At 41.9% G+C, this 25,807-nt stretch overlaps 2 protein-coding genes across 2 annotated transcripts in view; one reads left to right on the top strand and one right to left on the bottom strand.

The window, feature by feature from the left end:
• FGF2 (fibroblast growth factor 2) overlaps positions 1–3,801 on the top strand; it is a 371,383-nt gene extending 367,582 nt beyond the window's left edge. Inside the window, exon 3 of the mRNA XM_069242405.1 lies at positions 3,525–3,801. Within this exon, the coding sequence (XP_069098506.1) occupies positions 3,525–3,710 (186 nt within the window). The 3' untranslated portion in view covers positions 3,711–3,801. The remainder of the gene's footprint in view (positions 1–3,524) is intronic.
• The window catches only part of NUDT6 (nudix hydrolase 6), a 177,144-nt gene that overhangs the window by 28,612 nt on the left and 122,725 nt on the right, over positions 1–25,807 (bottom strand). Inside the window, exon 5 of the mRNA XM_069242395.1 lies at positions 4,592–4,975. Coding sequence (XP_069098496.1) covers positions 4,593–4,975 — 383 coding nt within the window. The 3' untranslated portion in view covers position 4,592. The remainder of the gene's footprint in view (positions 1–4,591; positions 4,976–25,807) is intronic.

The following is a 25,807-nucleotide window of genomic DNA, read 5'->3' as shown; positions in this document are numbered from 1 at the left end:
CTTACTATTGGCTTTGTGGTTTGTAAGTCACATGTTTTGGCTTTCTGCTTGTTGGCTTAATTTGTTTTAGGCTGTCCAGTAAGTCCTTGTCCCTCCTGTGGAGCATGTTCACAATCGCTTCTTGTATTCTTCCACAAGTCCTCGTTTTTGGAAACAAGCCTTTACGTTTTGTTACATTTGCTGTGTGTTCAAAGACAGAGGCTAGATATCAGCCTCTGTGTTCTGAGGGAGCTTGGTGTTTACTTTTCTTTCTCTGACTTCAAAGTGAGAGGATTTATGTGACAATCTTGTTGGGTACTGAGATATAAAAAGGTTTTTACAGGGAGTGCAGAATTATTAGGCAAGTTGTATTTTTGAGGATTAATTTTATTATTGAACAACAACCATGTTCTCAATGAACCCAAAAAACTCATTAATATCAAAGCTGAATATTTTTGGAAGTAGTTTTTAGTTTGTTTTTAGTTTTAGCTATGTTAGGGGGATATCTGTGTGTGCAGGTGACTATCACTGTGCATAATTATTAGGCAACTTAACAAAAAAAAATATATACCCATTTCAATTACTTATTATTACCAGTGAAACCAATATAACATCTCAACATTCACAAATATACATTTCTGACATTCAAAAACAAAACAAAAACAAATCAGTGACCAATATAGCCACCTTTCTTTGCAAGGACACTCAAAAGCCTGCCATCCATGGATTCTGTCAGTGTTTTGATCTGTTCACCATCAACATTGCGTGCAGCAGCAACCACAGCCTCCCAGACACTGTTCAGAGAGGTGTACTGTTTTCCCTCCTTGTAAATCTCACATTTGATGATGGACCACAGGTTCTCAATGGGGTTCAGATCAGGTGAACAAGGAGGCCATGTCATTAGATTTCCTTCTTTTATACCCTTTCTTGCCAGCCACGCTGTGGAGTACTTGGACGCGTGTGATGGAGCATTGTCCTGCATGAAAATCATGTTTTTCTTGAAGGATGCAGACTTCTTCCTGTACCACTGCTTGAAGAAGGTGTCTTCCAGGAACTGGCAGTAGGACTGGGAGTTGAGCTTGACTCCATCCTCAACCCGAAAAGGCCCCACAAGCTCATCTTTGATGATACCAGCCCAAACCAGTACTCCACCTCCACCTTGCTGGCGTCTGAGTCGGACTGGAGCTCTCTGCCCTTTACCAATCCAGCCACGGGCCCATCCATCTGGCCCATCAAGACTCACTCTCATTTCATCAGTCCATAAACCTTAGAAAAATCAGTCTTGAGATATTTCTTGGCCCAGTCTTGACGTTTCAGCTTGTGTGTCTTGTTCAGTGGTGGTCATCTTTCAGCCTTTCTTACCTTGGCCATGTCTCTGAGTATTGCACACCTTGTGCTTTTGGGCACTCCAGTGATGTTGCAGCTCTGAAATATGGCCAAACTGGTGGCAAGTGGCATCGTGGCAGCTGCACGCTTGACTTTTCTCAGTTCATGGGCAGTTATTTTGCGCCTTGGTTTTTCCACACGCTTCTTGCGACCCTGTTGACTATTTTGAATGAAACGCTTGATTGTTCGAAGATCACGCTTCAGAAGCTTTGCAATTTTAAGAGTGCTGCATCCCTCTGCAAGATATCTCACTATTTTTGACTTTTCTGAGCCTGTCAAGTCCTTCTTTTGACCCATTTTGCCAAAGGAAAGGAAGTTGCCTAATAATTATGCACACCTGATATAGGGTGTTGATGTCATTAGACCACACCCCTTCTCATTACAGAGATGCACATCACCTAATATGCTTAATTGGTAGTAGGCTTTCGAGCCTATACAGCTTGGAGTAAGACAACATGCATAAAGAGGATGATGTGGTCAAAATACTCATTTGCCTAATAATTCTGCACTCCCTGTATAGCACACAAAACTGTAAATGTCTGTAAATAAACTGTGCAAATATTTCATAATATATCAGAATTAGGAAAGCACAAATGAAGCACTTTTTCATACTTTGTGTTAAAAACAAAACTTTTAATATGATCAAAACAAATCAGTACACTAGATGATGCCATTTCCACACATTATTATTTGTGTACTGTATAGTTCTTTCAGTAAAACTGTATTTGTACATGTAAGGGTCATTTCAATTGGAAATGTGTTGCCAGTAATGGTAGTGCGCTACCACACCATGCATACTCCACGTTACGCCACTCCACTCTACAACACTATACTCCATTCTATGCCACCCACTCTAAGCCACTCCACTCTGCGTCAATGTATGACACAACACTCTACTCCACCACACTCTACTCTAGGCCACTCTATGACATTCCACTCTGACACTTTACTCCATGCTACACCACTCTATGCCACTCCATACTACGCCCCTCCACTCTACTCCACTCCACAACACTCTCCGCCACTCCACGCCACTTACCTGTAGGCCACTCTACGACTCTGCTCCAGTCTACGCCACTCCACGACACCCTACACTCCACAACACTATTTCCCCCACTCTTCACCACTCTACTCTTCGCTACTCTATGTCACCGCACTCTATGACACTAACTTTTAGCCATGCTGAACAGCAGCCACACTGGTGTATAACATGGCTAAACACATTGGCAAAGTCAACAGCTCTTGCATGGGCGAGACCTATTGGCTTTTCCTGTGCTTGCTGTTGTAGACTTTACCTGAGATCGAAACAGTTTTAAAACTTACCTGGCCACCATATTCTACATTGTGGCCCTTTTCCCCTCCTTAAAAATATCAAACAATTTAAAGTCATTGGTTTTTGAAGGTTTTGGGCCTGTGCTGGTGCCTCTGTCACTTTCTACAACTCCCTGAGATTAATTGCAAGCAGGCACAGGAGGGCTTCAGGAGAGAAAGAGGAAGGATGTATGTATGTATGGAAACAGAGATAGAGCATGGAGATGAATGGAGCAGGACTGAGTTGAACATTTTCCCTGGGCTGCTTTTTATTCCCCATCCAGTCCTGATTTGGACTGACATTTGTTTTTTTTATCAAGAATTGACCAGTGACAGAATCGTGATCGGAAATCCTTCCACTTTTTCTTCCCTCTCTGTCTCCTGTAATGGGTGCCCGAAGAACCATATTCATAGCCTATGTTTTTTGTGACATTACTGCATCCAAACAAGTTAAAAAACAAGTATGCATTAGGTTTATGTCTTACATAATAGCCGTTTCCCTTCACAGCACCTTCTTTTTCTAAATGATTATTTATTTCTGCAGTTCAAGTAGTTTGTCTAAATGAACCTTCTATTTTATTTCCTTATAATCTGTATTGCAGGTAATATTGACCATTTCATCAACATTCCACATTTTACATCTCACTTGTTATTTTTTGTATCTCATGTATGCCCAGCTTCTGTGGAAGACTGACTAGCCTCTGGCAATCTCTACTTCTGTTAAGATTTCATACTTTTGATCTAAAGAAATACAACATAGCATCTTTTACTACTGGCGGGCGGTACTCAGAAAGTGATGATTTTTTGCTTTATCCAAGAGTGCTAACCTAATTTTCTTTTCTTTGCAGAAATGGATAACCGATGAATGCTTCTTTTTCGAGCGACTGGAGTCCAACAACTATAACACATACCGATCGAGGAAATATTCAGATTGGTATGTGGCCCTGAAAAGAACTGGGCAATACAAAAATGGATCAAAAACCGGAGCAGGACAGAAAGCAATCTTGTTTCTACCCATGTCGGCCAAGAGTTGAATTTAATGGCCACCTTTTTAACTATAACAATATTTTACAGCCGATTTTTCTGAAGTTGAAAAAACGATCAAATATATATTCCCTAACTATATGGTACTGAAATTCATTCTACCTATCTAACAAAACATCTCAGATGATTCAACAAAATGTTCACTTTAAAAGAGACCCACGTGGTTTCCACTTTGTCATGTGGAACAATGGTTTCTGTCCTGCATTAGTTTCATGGCACCAGTAGATTTTAGGGTTGTACATAAGTACAATAATGCATATATACAGAAACGCTTACATTTAAGGCGCTAAACTTACAATAGTGTAGCTCCTACCAGAATTAATGAAAGTGATAATTCAGTGGTTAAAAAAGGAAGAAAATAAAATAAAAAGTTGTAAGCATCAGACAAATATTTAATGAGTAGTCATGCAAGTCCCATTAAAGACGTGAACAGAAATTAAAATAATAAGAAAATTGACAGGTCATCATAAGCATTGTAGCTCTGCCCGTATTCATGATTTTGTATTTCAAATTGGTTCAGTGAACGGGCATTAGCTGCCTTCTGTATGCAGGTGTTGGAAATCTAGGGCAGTGGTTCCCAACCTGTGGTCCGGGGACCCCTACGGGTCAGCAAAGCCTTCTCAGGGGGTCCGCGACTGCTTAGAAAATTAAATAATATTAACAGATTAGGTCCCTAGCTTTCAGTAATGACTCAGTAAGGGGTCCCCGGATTCCAATAATGGTTCAGTGGGGGTCCCCGAGTTTCAGTAAGGATAAAGTGGGGGTCCACAGAAGTCAAAAGTTTGGGAACCACTGATCTAGGGTACAAATGAGGCACTTGTTTGAACTGAGTAATAAATAAAAAGATGAAGATGAAGCCAATTTGACTCACATCAGTTTTCCAAATTGACCGGCAGTTCCCTGTGATAGAGTCTGTAAACCATGCCTGAGTAAACTGCTGGATACTCTTTCATTGTCATATCGATCTTATCGAACCCTTGTCTATACCCATACAATAGCAGCTTAGCAACTCTGCTTGTGATTGGAGTGGTATGGCTGGTTGTGGCAAGCTTGACAAGGTCCATCCATTCGCACTTGAGGCATTCACGTGTGCAGAAGTTTATTTGATACGATAGAGGTGCCAGCCGACAGATGATGTACATGTCAGACTTCCCAAAGGCTCCTGGGTGATTGTGCTGCTGCCTTACACTCAAGATGGACTTAAACTCCGACTTTATGCCAGTCTCCTCAAGCACTTCCCTGACTGCTGTGTCTCCTGAAAGGAAATGGACATATATGAAAACATATTATTTCATGCCATGAAGACAGACCCTTACTCTGAACATGTTACAGCCATAGTTTAATGTGAGTCAAAGCTACAAAATTGAAGTGGACATTTTTGTTTTATGTTCTTATGAGCACACCAGAAATGATGATCATCTTTGAAAGTTTGGCTGGCTAGATTCCTGAAACGGGAAGTCTGTTGTTGCTTCATTCAAAACAGACAATTCTATATAATTTTAGCAAATCAAGGTCTATGCTGTTAAAGGGTTCATCCAGTGACTGATGTCACAATACATCCCAAAACCCCGCTGCTATCATAAAGACGCAAATACTCTAGAATTCTAGCAACAAAGTTAACTGTTTTCTCTAAACTGGGTGGCCTGCTTAAACTGTAGGTCTTTCCTGATGTTCAAGATGCTCAAATCAAGAGAAGAGCTTGGTCTGGATGTTAGGTACAAAAATGTTTGTATAGTTTTAAACACACCGTTGCATTAACAGCTGTGCACATTCACATATCATTCTACATGGCTTTGTCTTTAACATCAAACACAAATATTCATATTTTGGTGAGTAACCTGAGATTGTTAGCCTACTGGCATGAATGGATTTAGTACTTGCAGTGGCGGAGGTTCTATGCCCAGGCACTGTGTATAAAGACCTACAGTGCACGCTGCTGGCAACCTTACTGTGACTAAAGCTTTATGAGCCAGCCAGAAACACCGTTTTTCTCTACAAGCAGATTGCTATTTCAGTTTTGGAAACAAGCAGTAACGTTTTCAAACTTTAAAAAGAAACAACTTTAGGTTTGCAAATCTGTTAATGATAAAAATTAAGTACTTCCACAAATTCACATAAACGGTGGCACCTAATTTTATAAGCATACTCCAAAATACAATATTGCATGGACTCTTCCCTGGTTACTACTTGCCTGCATCTTTAACTACTAGTAATTCTGATATAAAGACCAACACCACAACTCCATCTGCTACAAAACAGGAGTAGAGGCACAGACGTACCAATATTATAGATAGTGGACGAAATAAAAATAGAAATATAGTAAAGACATGCTAATGGCAGTGATCTTAATTGTGTACCTTCAATTTGCAATCCTGTTTTATTTAGCAAAGTATGACATCTTGGAATCAGATGTATTGTTGTAGTTGGAAACACAATCATTCTAGATTCCCAAGGTGGGGTACTACTTTACTACAGATAATTTACTAGTTTAGACAACAGTAAAAATGAATGGCCTATTTACTTACCGAGCAATAATCTTCATTATTCCTTAACACAATGAAGCCAAGCAGTCACCCTGAATGAATAAGATCCTGAAAGAAAGCCTCTTCACCCTATGCTCTGTAGTTCCTGTCTTTTTACTTGTTTTAAGCCTCCTTTTCATAAAGCCACATCTGTGCACCACCAAGCTTGTGTAATCGCAAGTATGAGAAAGATTAATCCGGAGGGAGGGCAGGGCATGGAGTGTAATACAAGGCCTTCTCATGCTTCATGTCTTAGTTTGGGAAGGAAGGGGGAAGCCCATTTTCTTGTTGCGAATGGAATAGGATGCCAACCTATAAACAAACCCCATCCTGGAAAAAAAAGATCATACTAGCCTCTACAGTTTATGTATGGCTGAGACATCATCAAAGCAACCCCTGCCCACTTCCTTTCAATCACCTATTGAGTAATGGTCACAAGAAGGCCTTCGCCAACAAGATCCGCACAACCAGAAACTGCAAAACAACCAAGACACCAGTTATCCAGAGTAGACGGCAGACCCCAAGGAGCTTTCTAGAGTCTAGGCCTTTGCTGCTGCCTGTCAACACTTCTGGAACGTACTCTATAAGAATCCCACCCTCAGGCAACTGAGAATGAGTAAACAGCAACAGGGATGCCCTCTCAAGAAACACCAGGCGGCAAATTTAAGAAGAGTAGCACTGCACTCTGTGCTACACCACTTTTCTTGAGCCACCCCAACCGCCACCATGTGTGCGCCGTATTTAAAATATGGCACACCATGGCGTAGGGTAGGGAGCAATAGCGTCAACATTTTTGATGTTATTGATGTACTGTTCAGGGGTAGCGGCAACATTTTGGAGCTAACCCTGAACAGTACATAGGGGCTCATTGTAACCAATGGTCTGCCCCCTTTTAATGCCTGCTCTGAGCAGGGGTTACACATACATACTCTGGTGTACCTTATTTCATATTTGGTATGGTATTGTTGCATGAAAAGACTTAGCCTAAAATTGTTCCATCCCAGTGGTGTAAGGACTGAGACATGGAAGATAGACAAGGGGTACTGCTCTGAGCAGGCGTTAAAAATGCCACAAAAAATTGCGCAATGAAATCCTTTAGATTTCTGTGCGCCATTTTTCAGCCCCCCTAACGGGAGAACACCCCCATTGTATACATTATGCCTGGCGCAGGCATAATGTGGCGCAAGGGGTTACAGAGTTGAGTAATGCACACATTGCGCCACTTTATAAATCTAGCATGGCGATTTTGGCCTCGTTAGGCCACATGAGCGTAGTAAAAAATTATGCTAATGTGGCGCAAAAAGGCACTAGGCCCTCTTAAATCTGGGCCCAAGGTATCACAAACTCCCCATTATGAAGGTAACCACCCAAAGAAGAGGGTTTCTTTGAGGACTGAAGTTTATCTAGACAACAGGTAAAAAGACAGGAAGATATAGGAAGAGGTGTGACTCAGCGGATCACCTCAGTGTGTAAAATCACAAGGTGTAATGACTAACAAATCCTGTCATAAATTGAAAGCTCAAAAAACATATCATAATGACATAAGAGATGGGTGTGGAACTTGTATATCAATTCAAAATAAAAGAAATGTTTGGCAAAGCACATCACTTGAAATCTAAGTATTATATAAGGAAGCAGACAATTACATTTTGCAAAGATACATAGTGGAGTAATGACTTGTCATCTAACAGACAGCGTATTATAAAGCTCTGAGTAGGAGGATCTGGGTCACCATCTCAGATTTTATAGAAACCCAGTAAAGAAAGAGTCTCGGGTTCATCCTTCCTTCTAAGATGGAGGCTCACAATGGTAGCCAGAAGCAGAATCCAAAGTAAAGGATGGAGGCATGGAATAAACAGGTAGGCACTGATGGAGGAGATGGGCTGAAACGAGGCTAGATACCAAAGAAACTGGAAGGTCTAGATACAGCGCAGCCAAATGGTGCCACTACTAGGCCAGCATATGAACTAGTTTTGGAATACTAGGGAATAAAACTATAAAGAAAAGGCAATATCTACCACCGGGTGGTGGTGTAAATAGTCATCCTAATTGTCAAGCCAGCACGTTAATAAAAACATCTATTAATAAATGAACACCTCAGTACATGAAGTGGGTATTTAGAGATGAAGACAATGGGCACAGCTGAGGAGGATTGGGCATATGTAACAAGAGAGCCCATGGGCTGGAAGCCTGATGATAGTGAAGGTACAGGCAGGTTAAAATTGCAAAGAATCCTTGAAAAGAGCATTATGCTATGCTAATACCCAATGGGACCTATCATTCATGGCTGAATGGGACATGCCTAGAAACGTCTTGAGGTAGAGAAATGGGGCAGGAGAATGGGAATCCTCCACTTTCAAATAAGCCACTCCAGAGTACCTCAGCCCCAGAAACTGAGGACCACAGCTGTGCCCCCTTTTCCCGCTCCCAGTCCCCTTTGCCCCCACCCTCAGTCTATTCATATTGCTCTCCCTTGGTGTTATCTGCTTCCTCCTAGCGCACCTTACATGCTACTTTCACCCTCTATTTTATTTATTTTTAAAAAGTGTTTGTCCATTTTTCCCTATCCCTATCCAGCTTGGATCAGTAAAAAAACGTAAAAGGTGAAAAAGAGCCTGCATTATTTTGTAGGAGCGCACATGGAGCCACATCATAGGCTTCCTTTTAATTCCTCTTTAGCCATGCTGTACAATATCACAAAAAAAAAATATGGCAAAACCAATGGGTCCCAAAGGCAAGACCTAATGGCCTTATAATGCTTATTTATAGTTCTGTGTAGCCTGGTTACATATATGCAAAATTAGCATCTGTTTTTCAGACATATGTATACTTATTTACACTAATACACTGCACATCCTAGCAGCCTTAACTAAGGCAATTCTGTGATCCAGGTTCACCAATATAAATATTCTTAGAAGCAAGTAAAAATGGACGTTTGCCATTTTTGCAACATTCTGGTGTTCAAAAATACAGTTTGCTGCTGAATACTCCTAAATCATAGACACTTTCAACCCAAGCTGTAAGAGTGAGCGACTTGATTTGGATTAGCAATCTGCCTTTTGATTTCTATATATACCTCAATCTTCAGTCACCTGGGCCAGAAGAAAAATTGCAGAAAGGCAGAACTCTGTAACTTTCTGCTGGTGATGCTCGTTAAGTTGCCACCTAATAGAAGCAAGTTTAGTAATGTAGCTTTTGTCTGTAAAGAAAGATTATACAGACTCAGAAAGCAGTTGCATAGATCTCATAACTTAGTTCAGGAAATGACGATTGTTTTAAGTTACGGAATAAAGAATCACAATTTTAATAAAGACCAGGAGGATAGCACTATGCATAAACCTTGCATCCACTATTTTTGAGCAGTAACCTTAAAAACATTTAAAACAGAACTTTAAAAAAAAATCACAATGTAACACTTAACCACTCCTAAATATATGCAAAATAAATCAAAACACATATGTCCGTGTCTTAAATAACATTTACATCTACTGCAAACAAGTCCCATTGCACTAACATTCAGTAAAAACTCCTAAGAATTCCCTACCCACGCAACTTACAAGGGAAGAATGGGCAGGATAATGCTAGCCTTCTTGTCTTTAATAAAATCATGATTCTTTATTCAGTAAACCTATAAAAATCGTCATATAAGGGCAAGAGAGGAGGCCATCACTATGCATGTTCAAAGCCTTTCAAAACACAGTTTGAAACATGTTCTTATCTCTCTGAAATAAAACGTCCAGAATGTTTCAGCAGTAGACCAATCCACCTTCGTGATATCCTCCAAAAGTCTTCCCATCATGCAAACTTTATTTGCCATATTTGACATATCCACATCTGTCTCCTTCATTACAGCCTTTACCATCAAGCTATCATTACATTAGTAACAGCTTTAAACAGCTTTACCGAAGATATTAACAACTTATCTACCCCTGCACATCTCATATCAAACATGCTTGAGTCATACTCCTTTAAACAGTGCACAATACACAAATTTGGCAAATTATGAAATCTAGGATACAAAAATAGACCATGACATAGTTTTTGTCGTCCTACAAATCTAAAAAATTACTTTGTCTCACTGAAAAAAATCTATGAGACACTTCTAATGCTCAAACATCTGAAACTCTCCTGAACAGAAAGAGACATAACAATGGGCCAGATGTAGAAAGCATTTTGCATGGTGCAAACTGCGAAAATCGCAGTTTGCGCCATGCAAAATGCCTTTTGCGATGCACATTCACAATTTGCGAGTCGGTACCGACTCGCAAATTGTGAATGCGACTCGCAAATAGGAAGGGGTATTCCCTTCCTATTTGCGACTCGCATCGCTATGCTAAATTGCTTTGTGACCGCGAATGCGGTCGCAAAGCAATTCGCAGTTACCACCGGTGTCACACTGGTGGTAACCCATTCGGAAAAGGGAAGGGGTCCCAATGGGACCCCTTCCCCTTTGTGAATGTTGCCAATAAGGGTTTTTCAGAGCAGGCAGGTGTCCAATGGACCACTGCCTACTCAGAAAAACCGAAACCAAAAGGTTTCGTTATTTGTTTTATTTTTGCAACTCATTTTCCTTTAAAAAGCAGTCACAGACATGGAGGTCTGCTGACTTCAGCAGGCCACCATCCCTGTGAGTGCAGGGACTCGCTATGGGGTCGCAAAATGCGACCCACCTCATTAATATTAATGAGGTGGGTCTTTGCGACCCCATAGCGACTTGCAGTCGGTGTCTGAGACACCGTACTGCATCCGATTTTGCGAATCGGAAATTGCGAGTCGCACCGACTCGCAATTTCCGATTTGCAAAATTGGAAATTGCTACATCTGGCCCGATGTCACTAACTTCCAAGTTAACTCCCTTACTTCCAAATATTTGTTATTTGGCCAGTTCACAAATAACTGTAACACTAGGAAAATAAGTTACTTACCTGTAACAATAGTTCTCCAGTAGTGGAATCTTTCATAGATTCACATGCTTGAATCATTCCCTGTCGTCGAGATGGGAGTCCCCGGTACCTTAGAAAAGACAATGTCCCAAAGACATAACAGCAATAACATTAAAACTCTACATTTTAGCAATCTATCCAAGTCCTTCTGTAAAAAAGACCAAACTTACGCTTCAGCCAATCAGAGAGCACCACCCTCTAGAACCCTCCTGAGAGAAGCTCCAGTACCTCAGATTTTCTAAGCACTAGTGCGCATGTCGACGGCTGAACAAGATATATTGAAGTTGAGCTCCCCCCCCCCCCACCCCCGGGAGGCGGATGGGTCGCATATGAATCTATGAAAGATTACAACACTGGAGAACTATAGTTACAGGTAAGTAACTTATTTTTTTACTCCAGTATTGAAACTTTCATAGATTTACATGCTTCAATCAGACCATAAAGCAGTATTCAGAGCACACTGCGTTGACTCTACATCATTCAAATTAATGAGAGATCACTGAGCTGTCCTTAATAACATGAAAACATTACATTCCATACATATAATATAATTTATCTGTACACATACTTATATACAATGAAAGAAAACATATGCAAATGAAACATATAAAGCTTAAACCATGCAATGTGCCTAATAGAAAAGAAGGATGGAGGGAGGCAAAGTGAGCTCACCGTTACTGGAACAGATGTCGCAGGACTGCCTGACCAACCGCCACATCTCCCTTAGAGATGGCATCCAGACAAAAGTGCTTTGTAAACGTGTGAGTAGTCTTCCAGGTGGCTGCTCTGCAAATGTCCTGCAGGGGTACACCTGCAAACAGTGCCATGGACGCTGAGACAGATCTTGTAGAGTGTGCCCTTACTGAGGAATGTAAAGGCTTTCCAGCTGCTTGGTGGCAAACGTTTATAGCAGCTACTATCCACCTGGCTATACTCCACTTGGAAAGGGCCTGTCCCTTCCTAGGGGCGCTATACGCAACGAATAATTAAGTAGTCTTTCTAAAATGCTTGGTTCTTTCCAAGTAAAACTTGAGATTTCTTTTGATGTACAAAGAGTGCAAAGCTCTCTCCACTGGAGATGTTGGGTTCGGAAAGAAAGATTTCAAAACCAACGGTTGGGTAATATGAAAGTCTGATGGCACCTTTGGAACAAGCTTGGGGTTCGTACTTAGTATCACTTCATCCTCTTTAAATGAGAGGAAAGGCTCTTGAATGGTCAACGCCTGGATCTCACTGACCCATCTAGAAGATGGCCTAGCAACAGAACTCCTTTCCATGATAAATGCTTTAAATCCGCTCTGTGTATCGGTTCAAATGGGTGTTTAATAAGCTGAGAGAGAACCGTGTTGAGTTGCCAAAACGGTGGAGGAGGCCTTACTGGCAGAAAAACTTGAGAGTCCTTTGAGAAATTGTTTTATCAATCTAGAAGACCACAGAGATGGTGACGTCGGCGAACGTCTGATGTGAGATATAGCCGCTAAGTGCACCCTGATGGATGCATGCGCCAAGCCTGTAGATCCCAGATGGAGGAGATAGGGCAATATTCGCTCCGGTGGTGATAGCACTGGATTAATCTGCTCCTTCTGACACCACAAACAAAATCTCTTCCATTTTAAAGAGAACGATTTGTTGGTGCTATCTGCTCTGGCTTTTGCCAGAATATCCTGATACTAGGGGTGAATGTTTTAATGGGCGAACTCATTGTGTTCAGGAGCCAGGATGATAATTTGAGTGATTTTGGGTCCGGATGTAAAATATGACCCTCGTTCCTTGTTAAGAGCTGTGGTGAAACTTTCAGCGGAATGTGATCCGCCTCCAAGAGCAGGAGGAGTTCCGAGAACCAATGTTGGCGGGGCCAAAATGGAGCTATCAGGATGAGCCTGCAATGCTCCTGTTTGATCTTTGCAAGTACTCTTGATTTTAGATGAATGGGTGGAAAAACGTAGGCAAAAATTCCGCACCATGCCATCGAAAACACATTTCCCCAAGAGCCCGGATGGTGAACCCAACTTACATAATAGCGGCATTTGGTGTTCTGCGGAGTTGCAAAAAGATCCAGTTTGGGTTTCCCCCACCTCCTGAAGACCTGGTCGAGCACCTCCTGGTTCAGCTCCTATTCGTGACAGGAGGATGTCAGTCTGCTGAGTGTATGCTGTCTCGTTCTGCCTTCCTGGTAGATGTCCTGCTCATACAATGATGCCATTGCGAATGGCCCAGTTCCAAATAGTCTGCAATTCCCGAGATAGCAGAAGAGACTTCGTTTCCCCTTGCTTGTTTAAATAATGCATTGCTGCAGTATTGTCTGTTCTCATGAGAACTGCCGAGTGCTTTATTCTCGGGAGGAAAGCCTGCAGGGCCAGGGAGACCGCTCTCAACTCCAGGAAGTTGATGTGATATTTTCAGAAGGAGTTGCTTCACTTTCCACTGATCTGAAGGTCTTGAAGATACGCTCCCCACCCTTCTAGGGAAGCATCCGTGGTGATGACTAACAGAGGGCGAGGAGGTAGGAAAGGAAGACCGACTGCGATGTTTCCCTGGTTTTTCCACCAGTGAAGCGCTTGAACCATCTGAGGAGTTGCTGTGATTGAATCGTTGAATGAGCCCTCTCTCTGTATCCACTGAAGATTAGTTCTTCCTGCAGGGGACGCATTCTTAGTCGTCGAAAGGGGACTAACTGTATGCAAGAAGACATCATCCCCAGAAGCGATTTGTAGGTGCGTACAGAAAGAGACTTTTTTATTTGTACTCTGCTTGTTAGGCAAACGAGTCTCTCTTGTCTCTCCATAGAAGGGAAAGCTCTGTCTTTGATGGTGTCGATTTTTGCCCCTCAAAAGGTCGCCACTCTTGTTGCCAATATATTTGACTTGTTCTGATTCAGAGTGAAACCCAGCTCGTCGAATAATGCTATGCAAGCCGTTGTTGAGTCGTGAGCTGCCTGAGACGACCGCGCTTTTATTAGCCAATCATCTAAGTAGGGAAACATTTGCAATTTTTTCTTTCTCAGGAAAACCGCTACCGGAGCTAGGCACCTTGTAAAGATTCTGGGTGTGGACTTCCGGCCAAATGGAAGAACCTTGAATTGGAAATGTCTACCGGCTACCGCGAAACGGAGATATTTTCTGTGGGCAGGTGAAATCAGAATATGAAAGTAAACGTCCTGTAGATCCAGAGACATCATATAATCTCCATGATTCATGCAGAGAAGAATATCTTGCAATGTGACCATGTGAAAGGTTTGACGTTTGAGGTATTTGTTTAGGTCCCTGAGATCTAGAATGGGATGCCAAGATTCCAAGTTTTTGCGCACCAGAAAGAAACGGGAGTAAAAACCTTTGCCTTTTTCTGAAGAAGGAACCCTCTCTGTCACTCCCTTCCTGAGCATGGTCACGACCTCCAGCCGGAGTTGTTTTTGATGCTTCTGAAAGAAGGTATGAGGAGGCGGAGAAGGTGGGTGTTGAATGAACTCTAAAGTATGGCCAAATCGAACAATCTTTAACACCCACTGATCTGATGTTATTTGTTCCCACTTCTGATAGAAGTGTTATATCTTTCCCCCTCTCTTCTGGATTTGTGGTAAGGTTGTAGCCTGAGCCTGGAACATGTCATTGACGTCTGATCGTCTCTTTGCTCTGACGCGGTCTACCCCTAGGAGGGGGTCTGGGATAGAATGCCTGAGGTGGTTGCCTTTGGGTGTATTGAGGCCGAAACTGCAGCATAGCATAGAAGGGGTAACGAAAATTCTGGTAACCCCCACAATATGTCGAGACTCCTCGACCTCTGGAGGTGCGACAGGGCACCCTCTTAAACTGAAGTGTTCCTAAGGACCTTGCAGTGTCTGTGTCTGATTTGATGGCTTGCAGGGCCTCATCAACATGCTTGCTGAACAGAGCCTCTCCATCAAAAGGGAGGTCAATACCTTTTTCTGAATCTCTGGACGAAAGGAAGTTGCCCTAAGCCAGCCTTGACACCGCAGCACTGCTCCACCAGCTAGCTGCTGAAAAGCGGTGGTTGCTATATCCATGGCACAGTCTATCACCTCATCCAAGGTGCGCTCTCCCTCCAAGAGGATTTTCTCCCCCTCCACCTTAGAGTCTTCTGAAAGGTGGTCTAAATACAGGGCACTATCAGCCCACAGCTGTCTGTCAGACCTCCCCAGGATTGCCAATGAATTTGCCGCTCTTACTATCAGACCGGACATGGAAGAGAAACGCTTCCTGATGTTTTCCAGTCTTCTCCCCTCTTTGTCTGGAGGAGCTGAACTTGGCGTTGATGGATTTTTGGAATGTCTCTGCGCTGCCTGGGTTATGACCGAGTCCGGCTTCGGGTGACTAACTAGACACGCTGGGGCGTCTTCTGGGGCCTTATATTTTTTGTCCAATCTAGGCAACACTGCCGTCACAGTAGCTGGATTTCTCATCACTTTGAGACCTTCCTCCCAGATGCAGCCTACTATCGGCATGAAGCAGACACTCATCTGATAAGGCTCCTTGAAGTCATATGAAAAACAATCCATCTGCTTAGAAGGCATGGGTATCGCAAATCTCTTTGCTGCTCTCTCAAGCAGATTATGGAAATCCCCCAATATCTCCTGGGGGAGAATCCACTGGAGTAGGCAATGGAGATGAGGGTGTCGGCAATATATAGTTGTCCCAATCCGTGTTTGCATCCTGCAATTCTCCTTCTCTCTCTTCATCCAAAGAGTCAGTAACCTGCATGAAAGACCTTTGCGGGGTACTTCTGGACGATCTAGGAGATAATCTAGGTTGTGGTACTGGAATGGCAGGCATCGAGGGAGGAGGCGCCATTTGAATGTACGATTGTGGCGCTGATGGAAACCTCTTTTTGTAACCCAATAACATAAGCTGTAAATCAGAAATAAGGGAACTCGGGACACAGACCATGTCCTCTGGTACATATGTCTGCTGTTGTTGAGGAAAATAATACTGTTGATAATATTCCTCTCCATCCTCTTGACACTTAACATGGAGTTGTTAAGGGCTATAGGCTGCCCCAAATGGCCCATCCTCATCCGAATCTTCCTCCAAAAGATGAGTTGGGATTAATGGTGTAACCTTGCTTGGGGATGTAGCTCTTAGAGTGATATCTCCTCTTCCAGAAACAGACTGCGAAGTCGTGTCCGATAACCTTACTGCTTCCGTCGACGATGTCGCCAAGGATAGCGTAGATGTAGGAAGCCTCATCGTCGATGGTGTTGTCCACAAAGCCGTCGCTGGAATCATCGTCGATGATATCTTGATCTTCAAAGTCGACGGCCTAGATTTTTGTTACCGTCGTCGTGGATGTCGTAGACGAGAAAGAAGTCACTATTGAGAGACTGGTTACCATCGCCGTCATTGATGCAGCCGTTGTGTATGTTCTTGTCAATGACGGTGTCGACGATGATGACTTCGTCGACAGTGGAATCGTCGTCGACGGTCTGTCTTCAGAATCTGAAGAAGGCTTTCAGAACATTTGGAGGAGGTGTAGAAGGCTCTGAGGAAGGTTTAGGTACCTCCTTTGATGTTGAAAGCCGATGCCTGGACTTACAGGAGGATCTTCTCTCCTGAGGTGAGGATGAGAGACTGCGTCCTTCACCAGATCCCTGCGAGGTCTTTTTGAAAGTCTTTGAGGGTTGTTTTGAACCCTTTTCAGAATGAGGTGATCTTTGCCTCTTTTGTGACTTCTTCGAGGACCATGAAGACTCCTGTCTGAGTCCGAGACAGGGTTTTTCTTGATTTAAGCTTCTGGAGCCATATCAACAATCTCCCCTCTTTATCCTTTAAAGTCTTTGAGGAAAAGGTATGACATACCTTACTGTCAGTAGCAGAATGTTCAGGATAGAGGCAATATATACAATCTGTATGAGGGTCTTCTGAATGGAGCCTTTTCTTCCCACAAGTGTTGCAGGCGCTTAATAGACTTTTCTCTCTGTCAGACATCCTGCCGGTACAACAGTCTCCAGAAAGTATGAGTGCAAGTCAGAAACACTCAATAAGCAAATAGAAATTCAGATATAGTGACTAAATCTTCTTCCACAAGAACAAACTGAGCAGAGCTCAGAGGAGACTCCCTAGGATGACGTGCAGTAGAAAATCTGAGGTACTGGAGCTTCTCTCAGGAGGGTTCTAGAGGGTGGTACTCTCTGATTGGCTGAAGCTCAAGTTTGGTCCTTTTTACTTAAGGACTTGGATAGATTACTAAAATGTAGAGTTTTAATAAAATGTAGAGTTTTAATGTTATTGTTGTTATGTCTTTGGGACATTGTCTTTTCTATGGTACCGGGGACTCCCATCTCTACGACAGGAAATAATTCAAGCATGTGAATCTATGAAAGTTCCAATACTGGAATAAATTCACATTCCACAAAGTCTGATACGTAGCATAAGGTGGTCTTTTCAACCGAATCCCTTTTATCACTCTGCAGACCAGGGGACTTCTACTTACAGATAAACGTTGCTATAGAGAATGATCAGCTGCCATAGCTAATTTGTAGCAATTCATGGTACTGTGTGCTCAAATAAGTCTGCTAAAAAATTTGCCACCTCTACATTATCTACTTCCACTGGAAACAAATCCCTTTCCACGCACAAACGTAACCATGCCTACCATGCTCCTCTATTCCTCTTCATTGTACCTGGAACCCATGACTCACTGAGTAAGCTTGAAGCTGAATGTGAAAGTCCTGTGAATCTTCCTCCAAACTAGAAGGATGAGAGAACTCGACTCTACCAAAGGGTGCTCCTTGTTCTCTATGTCTCATAAAATAACTTTGCATGACATTATCAAATACGGTTCTTCTATTGCTAATTCAATTACTGTTCAAAACCAAGGCTGAGCTATCCAAAGAGGATTAACTAGCACTAGCTGACATCTCTGTCTCCTCACCTGTACCAACTCTCTCTGAATCACTGAGAACTGGGAAATGCATAGAATCTCCTTCCCCTCCAATCCTGCATAAAGCATCTCCCACCACTGCTCCAGGATCTTGGCAACTGAAAAGTCAGTCTGGAAGCAAACAGGTCTGTCTCCATATGTCCCATCAACCTAAAAAAACCTATGAAAAATATATTTTCTCAATTTCCAATCACTGTAAATGATCACATTTCTTGAATTCCAATCAGCTATAACATTCTGATTTCCAGGCAAATATTCTGCCTCAAATCTATTCTGTGCTCTAAGCAAAATTCCCACATTCTTTTGCTAATTCCGACAATCTCTTTGACCAGTTTGTTTATAAAAGTTACCACAGTCAGATTGTCCATCTTTAATAACTCTGAGATTTCTCTCAACTTTCTGTTGAAACTTTGTAGTGCAAACAAACCTGCTTGAATCTCCAAACAGTTTATATGCTCTTTCTTTTCTACGAGTGTCCAAACTCCACCTGTTTCCTGACCTAAGCAAGAAGCTCCCCAACCTAGATTGCTCTCATCGGTCTCTAAAACAAATTCCGGGTTTGTACCAAATATAGCCCAACGTTCCAGGCTTCCAAATTTTCCTTCCACCACAGTAATTCCTCCATCACATTTTTGCTCAGACACCCTGTGTCTGTATCACAAACTCTTCGCCTGGCCACGAGTCTTTAAATGCTGAAGGGCCCTGTAGTATAATGGCCATGGAAATACTACCTTAATTGATGATGATAAAAGACCAATCACCTGAGTCAAGGCTCTCAATTTCACTGTCTCCTTCTTTGACAACGTGTTCACCTCTTGCCTTGTCTTCCTCACTTTCTTTTCTGTTAACCGTAACTGACTTACCACTATGTCCACCACAAAACCTAGAAACTCTGTTGTCCGAGTGGGAATCATATTAACTTGTCCACATTTTGATTCATTATCAATATGTCGTCCAAGTAAATTATCATTCTTATTTCCCTTTCTCTTAAAAACATACAACTGATCTAAGCACCTTTGTGAAACACCAAGGAGCTGCTGACGGTCCGAACTAAAGCCTTTGGAACTGAAACAATTGTCCCTTGCATCTTAACTGTAAATATCCCTGACTCTCCTTCGCTGTTGGAATCGTGAATTATGCATCCTTGAGATCCAATTTCACCATAAAATCCTGAATTAAATCCCTCAGCAAATGAATTCCTTACTTTTTGAAATGTCGGTACGCCACATAGCAATTCAAATTTCTTAAATTTATCACTGGCCTCCAACACTTGTATATAGTGCTTACAAACTGTTTCCTTCTCTCCTACCTTCACTTTTGCATTCTTCTCTAACATTTGCAATACTTCCTCTTGAACTACGTTCTACAGATTTCTCTGGAACACCAACTCATTTGGTTCCCTTAACTGGTACGTTCAGAATCAAACTCTATTCGATAGCCTTCTATTGTTTGTAACATCCATGTATCCTTTGTTATTGACTCCCATTGCTCCTTGAGCTATTGCATCCTTCCTCCCACACTTGTTGGGATAAAACCAGAAACAATCCTCCTCCTCACGTTGTTCTTGACTGGCATTTTGTCCCCTTCCTCTGTTACTTTGACCTTGCCCTCTGCCCCTTTGGGAGTAAAATTGATTTCTTCCATGGTTTCCCCTGTAAGATCCATACTCTTGGTATGTCGAATTCTGATAAAGGGCTCTGTAATTTGTTTGGCCGAAAGGGTGCCCTCTCCTATCAAGCCCTGCCATAAAAAACTGCTGTTTGAGAATACCCTGCACATGGAATAGTGCACCTTGTCTAAACTCATGAATGTTTTCACATATTTGGTTAGGGACTTCACCATTTCATCCCCGAATAACAAGCCTTTTAGGTTCTCACTCATCTCTTTCCTAGCCAACTCACTCAGCTTCGGATTAATACGCATATGCAGCACCTTGCATCTCTCTGCCAAAAAGCTTACGTTTGCATTGCCTAATAAACAAACCACACACGGACATCACCATCTTAACAGAGTGAAATCCAAATCAGTAACCTTTACAAAGGCTTCCTCTACAGCATCAACAATCTTTGCTAAGGGGCCCAGGATGTCTAACACTTTATCCTGACATGGATTTAGTGATTTTCATAGCCCCTTTCTAGGATCTTTCTCTGTTTTGAACACCTAAGTAATTAACTCTGGGTCCAAAATCAGTGTCAGAGTAACCTTTTAATCTACTACGGGCCTGCAACACTCTGCCAGCATCATATTTCTTTCCTCCTGTTCTAAGGATTTACGTAATCTAGCCTTAATGTATTTTGACACATGGTCCAAAGGCCACCAGTCTTTGCCCCTAGGATGTGTAATATCCTTTGGGTCAAATACTTTTTCCCCAGATGGATCAATCACCCTTCTTTCATCCGCTGTTTACTGCTTATCTCACTTTCCTCATCCAACCCATCCTTATATTCTAAATCTAGAATATACTCATCTACATCTTCTTCGATTTTTCTCCTTGCATCTCCAACTCCTCTTTGGGATCTACTCTTCTCTCAGTGTGAAACTGGCCTTCCTGTGTGCCGCTTTGGGCACTTGATCTCTGTGAATCGCCTTGGGCTACTTTGTCATTGGATGACCCATCCATATTTCTCTTTTTCATGAGGGATTTTCCACCAGAACCTCTATTCAGGTCTTCTTCAGCAGATAAGAAAAAATATTTCCCCTTATCCACAATTTGCCTATCTCTTTTGCCCAAAACCTGTCTAATTGTCTTCTGTAGAGTTGCCTGTTCTTCCTTACTCACCATTTCCCTTAATACTTCCTCCAGATTAGAGGCCTCTTCTGGTTTTCAGACATATTTATTATTTCCATCTTACAGTTGTAAATTGTCTTTTCATTGACCTCACCTTTTAATAAATAAATTGTACAATCTTTTGTATTATTTTAAAGTAATTTCACGTTTTATCTTTGTTTTGCAAGAAAATATCTCTCCTGCAGTGAAAACAAAGCACTGTCGACCTTTCTTGGCAACAAACGCACTTACCAGGTGTTATGTTGCCATGGAAACAGCTCTGCATGCCAAAGTACATTAGAAACAGGCCGCAAAACAATGTCCAACTTCCTTAAGAAAACGGCCCATACACCGTCAACGACACTGAACGATTACAAAATAAAGCACTCCATGCTCTGATGCTTACGGACGAGCGTACGTCTGTGTTCTCCCACGTGCTTCTGTCATGTGTGCGCAGAACAGCAGAAACCCCCTTGAACCATGAAGTGAAATCCACGGTTCTCCACGATCGAGCCAACTCATAGCTCAGAGAGAGACCAAGCGCATTAGCAAAATAACCATCGATTAAAAAATAAAATTTATAAATCAATTAGTAGTTATGGTTAAACTCAATAAATATATACCAAATATTACTGTTAAACATAACATATCAATAGTAATCCTTCAACTAAAAGACCACAAATAAAGACAACCTTCCAAAAAAAAAACAATACCCATAAATCAGGTAAAATTAACCTCATACATTAGCTTATAATCAAACATTAAAACACTCTAATCAAAGCTGTATATATATGCTCAGAACCAGCAAACAAAAAAGAGGAAGATGGCGGACATGGAGTAGTTATAGGACTGAAACATTGTGATCTGTTTTTTTTTGGTGAAGTTCTGTCTTGGAAACATTTAAGGTTGCTGCTCAGAAGAAGTGAATAAAAGGTTTATGCATAATGCTAGCCTCCTGTCTTACTATAAAATCAAGGAAAACAATGCAGCATACTGTCTCAAATACAGATAAGTTATGCAATGTAACAGCTGTTTGGGTGTCCAGGACACTAAAAGCCAATGGCTGCTTAAGTACAAAACACAATTGTTATTTCATCACTACTCCACTCTCAGAATCAGAGTAATTTTATTCAGGTGTCAAATGCATCCATAAATGTGCACAACCCAAGGAAAAAAATATGAAATATATTTTAAAAAAACATGTAAGTACACTTTAAAAAGTGCCAGAGAAAATCAAGCATAAAAATGCAATGAAATAAGACAAATGCATATAAAAACATATCCAATGCAGAATATTTTACTCAAAGTGCATTGTGCTATGTGACCGTACAGCGGTTCTCAGAAAAGAGCCAACATGAAAACAAAACTCATCATCTGTCAGTTGTTGTAATAAAATATAGAGTTAAACTGCACTGCCTAAAATTCCTAGACCTCAAAAATGTTTAGTATATTTTTATAAAATTCACAAAACAAGATAAAATGTGACATTGTTTGCCCTGATCTACCATCACAGGGACATAGGCAGGTGCCAAGGTTTTTTTGAAAGCCCAGTGGAAAACAAAGTAAACACTGTCCGCCCTGAAGCGATATAATAAGTATCATTCCCAGTTCCCTGTGTTCACTAAACAAGTAATTAGTCAGTGGTCTGTCAAGGGTCGGATGCAAATAAGCTGTGACAGTGGGCTTTAGCGATTCCTCAGCAAATCTATGGGATCAGACTTGATTCAGTATTAGCGTCGTCACTTGTTTTTTTATTGAGACTGCAACTGGAGTAAGGCCCCTAAACGGTGGGAGGCAGCCCAATCCCCTGGAAAGTTTTGCTCACAAATGCTATCCATGTTATGCTTAAGGCCCTTTTCACATGCTAAGCAGTCATTGATAATATCTGCAGTATGGTCTGCCTCCTCAGTTCTCCAAATGGAAAACCACTGAGGCAGATGGCGGGCTCTGATGCTGTCACCCAAATAAGTTAAACCCGGCTCATCACGGCATATGCCATGGGAGGAAGATAAAGGGGCAGAAAGAACTTTTCTGCAGAAGCGGTGTGCCTCCACCTGAACGGCTTCACAGTTTGCAATGCCCCATATCTTGACTGTATATGATGCATTGGGGACGCACTGAGTCACATAAATCTGCAAAAGTGGTGAGAGAACCCTCCCCTCGAGGGGCTAAGGTAAACTGAGGAGAGAGCCAACTGCCCTTGATAGCTTCTGCCAACAGTGTGTGATATTAGGTGCCTAAGAACCTGATGAATCGAAAGTGACCCCTAAATAAGAAAAAGTGCTAGTGCTTTCTAAACGATTTGGACCTACTGTAAGGGAAGAAATCTCGATACATCTGGGACCGGAAGCTATAATATATGACGTTGAAAAATTACTTTGCAGATGGAGAGCAACAATAAATTGTACAAAGGAGGACGACATCAAACACAGAGCTTAAGGGGTGCGAGCCATCAGCACTGCGTCATCAGTGCAAAGCAGGGTGGGGAGTGAGACACCATTCACCTTTGGGACATCGGTGGCAACAGTGGTTAAATAAGGGCTGAACTCTAACAATAAGAGTGCCAACACACAGGCTTGCCTCACACATCAGAAAAAGTTTATCCCGTTGGATACCTCACCAATAGATCCAAACCTTATTCTTCAGTATTCTTATTCTTCAGTATTATTATGCAGGTAAGCTAGGAAGTATACAAATGCTTCGTCCATCTTCTTAAAGAGGAGAAGTTGCCATAATTTTGAGTGATTCACACAACCAAGCGCTAAAGTCAAATCCATGAATGCAAGATATAGTGGTGTTTGCTTGGCTATTGTATGTTTGCCTATAATTGAATTTAGGTTCAGGCATTGCTCAATTGCACTATTTCTAAATCCATATTGACTGGGTTATATAATTACAGTTTTAGATGCCCATTCCTTGATCCCTTTGTACAGAACTCTAAAAAGTTCACAGATGTGTTGATTAGTGAAATAGGACAATAGCAAGTAGGCTATGACTGATTGCCTTTTTTAAATATTTAAACAATGGTTGAGGTGCTCCAGGAACCCAGTACCGGGAAGTGTGCAAGATTGTTGAAAACATTGGTCAGTAGCGGAGCCTAGAGTTCGACGTTGCACTTTATCAAATCTATACGAACGCCATCCGGGCCAGGTGCCTTCCCGCTGACACTCTTGGATGGAGTCAACAACTTCACATAAAGTGGCCTGAATGCCCTGATGACTGCTAGCGATCATGCTAGGCTATGCAATCATTGTTGTGGCAGAATATATTTTAGTAAAGTGACCCTCCCATGCATCACTGGAAACGTGGCAGCTTATCGGGGTTCACAGTTTATTTTAATGTTCTCATTGCAGTTACTGCAGTCCAGAAGGACTTATTGTCCTTCTGAGAAGCTGTTTGGAGTAATGTGTCCCACTTCTGTGTGATGACCTACTTCCATCTCTTTCAGTAACCGCTTTATACCGCTTGCGTAGAGCAGCTACTGTGGACGCGACCCTAGGGTTAGCAGTAAGTGCTCTGTGTAAGAGTCGATTGGCTGCTGATCAGTCTTGGTTAAATCATTTTGGTACATTATGTGTAGATCTAATAGGTTTTACAAAGGTTTTTTAAATATTTGAACAGAGAGCAATAAAAGAGCAAACTACTGACTCTTAGGGTACCTCGTCAGAAAAGCAACTCATAACCTGCTCCTGGTTATTTTTTCATTATAATTTCCGGGAACTGGGCCGGGTTTTGAAGTTTCTACACCAATCTAAGATTGTCAGGGAAAGAGTGCAGTTTGCTAATCCCATCATCAACATTGAGTTTGGCCCTCAGTGATACAGCCAAAGCGGGTTCAACCAAGTTATGATCACTAAATTTTGAAGGGATGGTTGCTCCATGTTGTGGTATGCGGATTAGGCTGCTAGAAATAAAAATGGAATCAATTACTGATGAGCTCCCTCTACCGCTGTAAATCAGCAGCTCAAAACCACTAATATCACCCACATCCATGATCTTAGTCATATCAAGTGGTGGGAGAAATGCCTCCAATTCCTTGCCTCTGAGAGGAAATCTCTCTCTATGGGACGCTTACATTTGTGTAATTTACAATGCTGGGTCAACCTGGCATTAAAGTCGCCTGCTAGACAGAGATGCATCCTGATGTCCTAGATCAGTGGCTTTGCCTATAAGTGAATCAATACAGTCAAACAAAACAGGAAACTTCATATTTGGTGTATTAACAAAATCGTTATTGTAGAAGTCAACCAGATATAGAGGACAACCTGGAAATCCCCAGTAAAAAGGACAACTTGGAAGTCTTCTCCTGGAGTTTCTAGGGTCTGAGCGTGACCACCAGTCAAGAGATTTATCCAGATAGATAGACCAGAGATGCACATCCTGACTGAGATTGTACAGAGGGCACACAAACACCGATACCCATCAAACTTCAAATGCTGGGGGTTCCAGGTTTCCTGAAACAACAAGATATTATAGTTTCTTACAAATAGCTGGCTGCCAGTCTTATAGCGTAGACCCACCCACATTCCAGCTTTGTATATTTAAAAGGGGCACATGTGAATTAGAACTAGCAATTGGTGGAGTGTGAACAGGGAGTTTGGATGAAGCCAAAGCAAGTTTGGGCACTACCTTTGAGCTTGCAACTGCAAGTTTGCCCAGTCAGTCAAAATCAGTGAGGTCAGACATGGCTGAAAATCTATTCTTGCACTCCAGAGGCTTGGGTTGTGGATACCTATGCATGAGAGAGGGCACTATTGCTTTGTCCAAAAAAATAAAAACAGGCGGTAATGTAACAGTCCCTGAATTGGGTTTGCCTTGAGTAGTTTTCTCACACAGGCCAGTTGTCTGAAATTCACACTAATACAATCTTCCTCAATACACTCACTTGAGGGCCCCACCCAGCCAACCCTGTGTAGAATTAGAAAATTCATTGTGCTCCATTAAATTATAGTCTTTGTGAC

Source organism: Pleurodeles waltl, chromosome 1_2 (genome assembly GCF_031143425.1).
Source record: "Pleurodeles waltl isolate 20211129_DDA chromosome 1_2, aPleWal1.hap1.20221129, whole genome shotgun sequence".
In the NCBI taxonomy this organism is placed as follows: domain Eukaryota; kingdom Metazoa; phylum Chordata; class Amphibia; order Caudata; family Salamandridae; genus Pleurodeles; species Pleurodeles waltl.
Note: the sequence above shows the minus strand (reverse complement) of the source record. Positions and strands in the feature narration are given on the sequence as shown.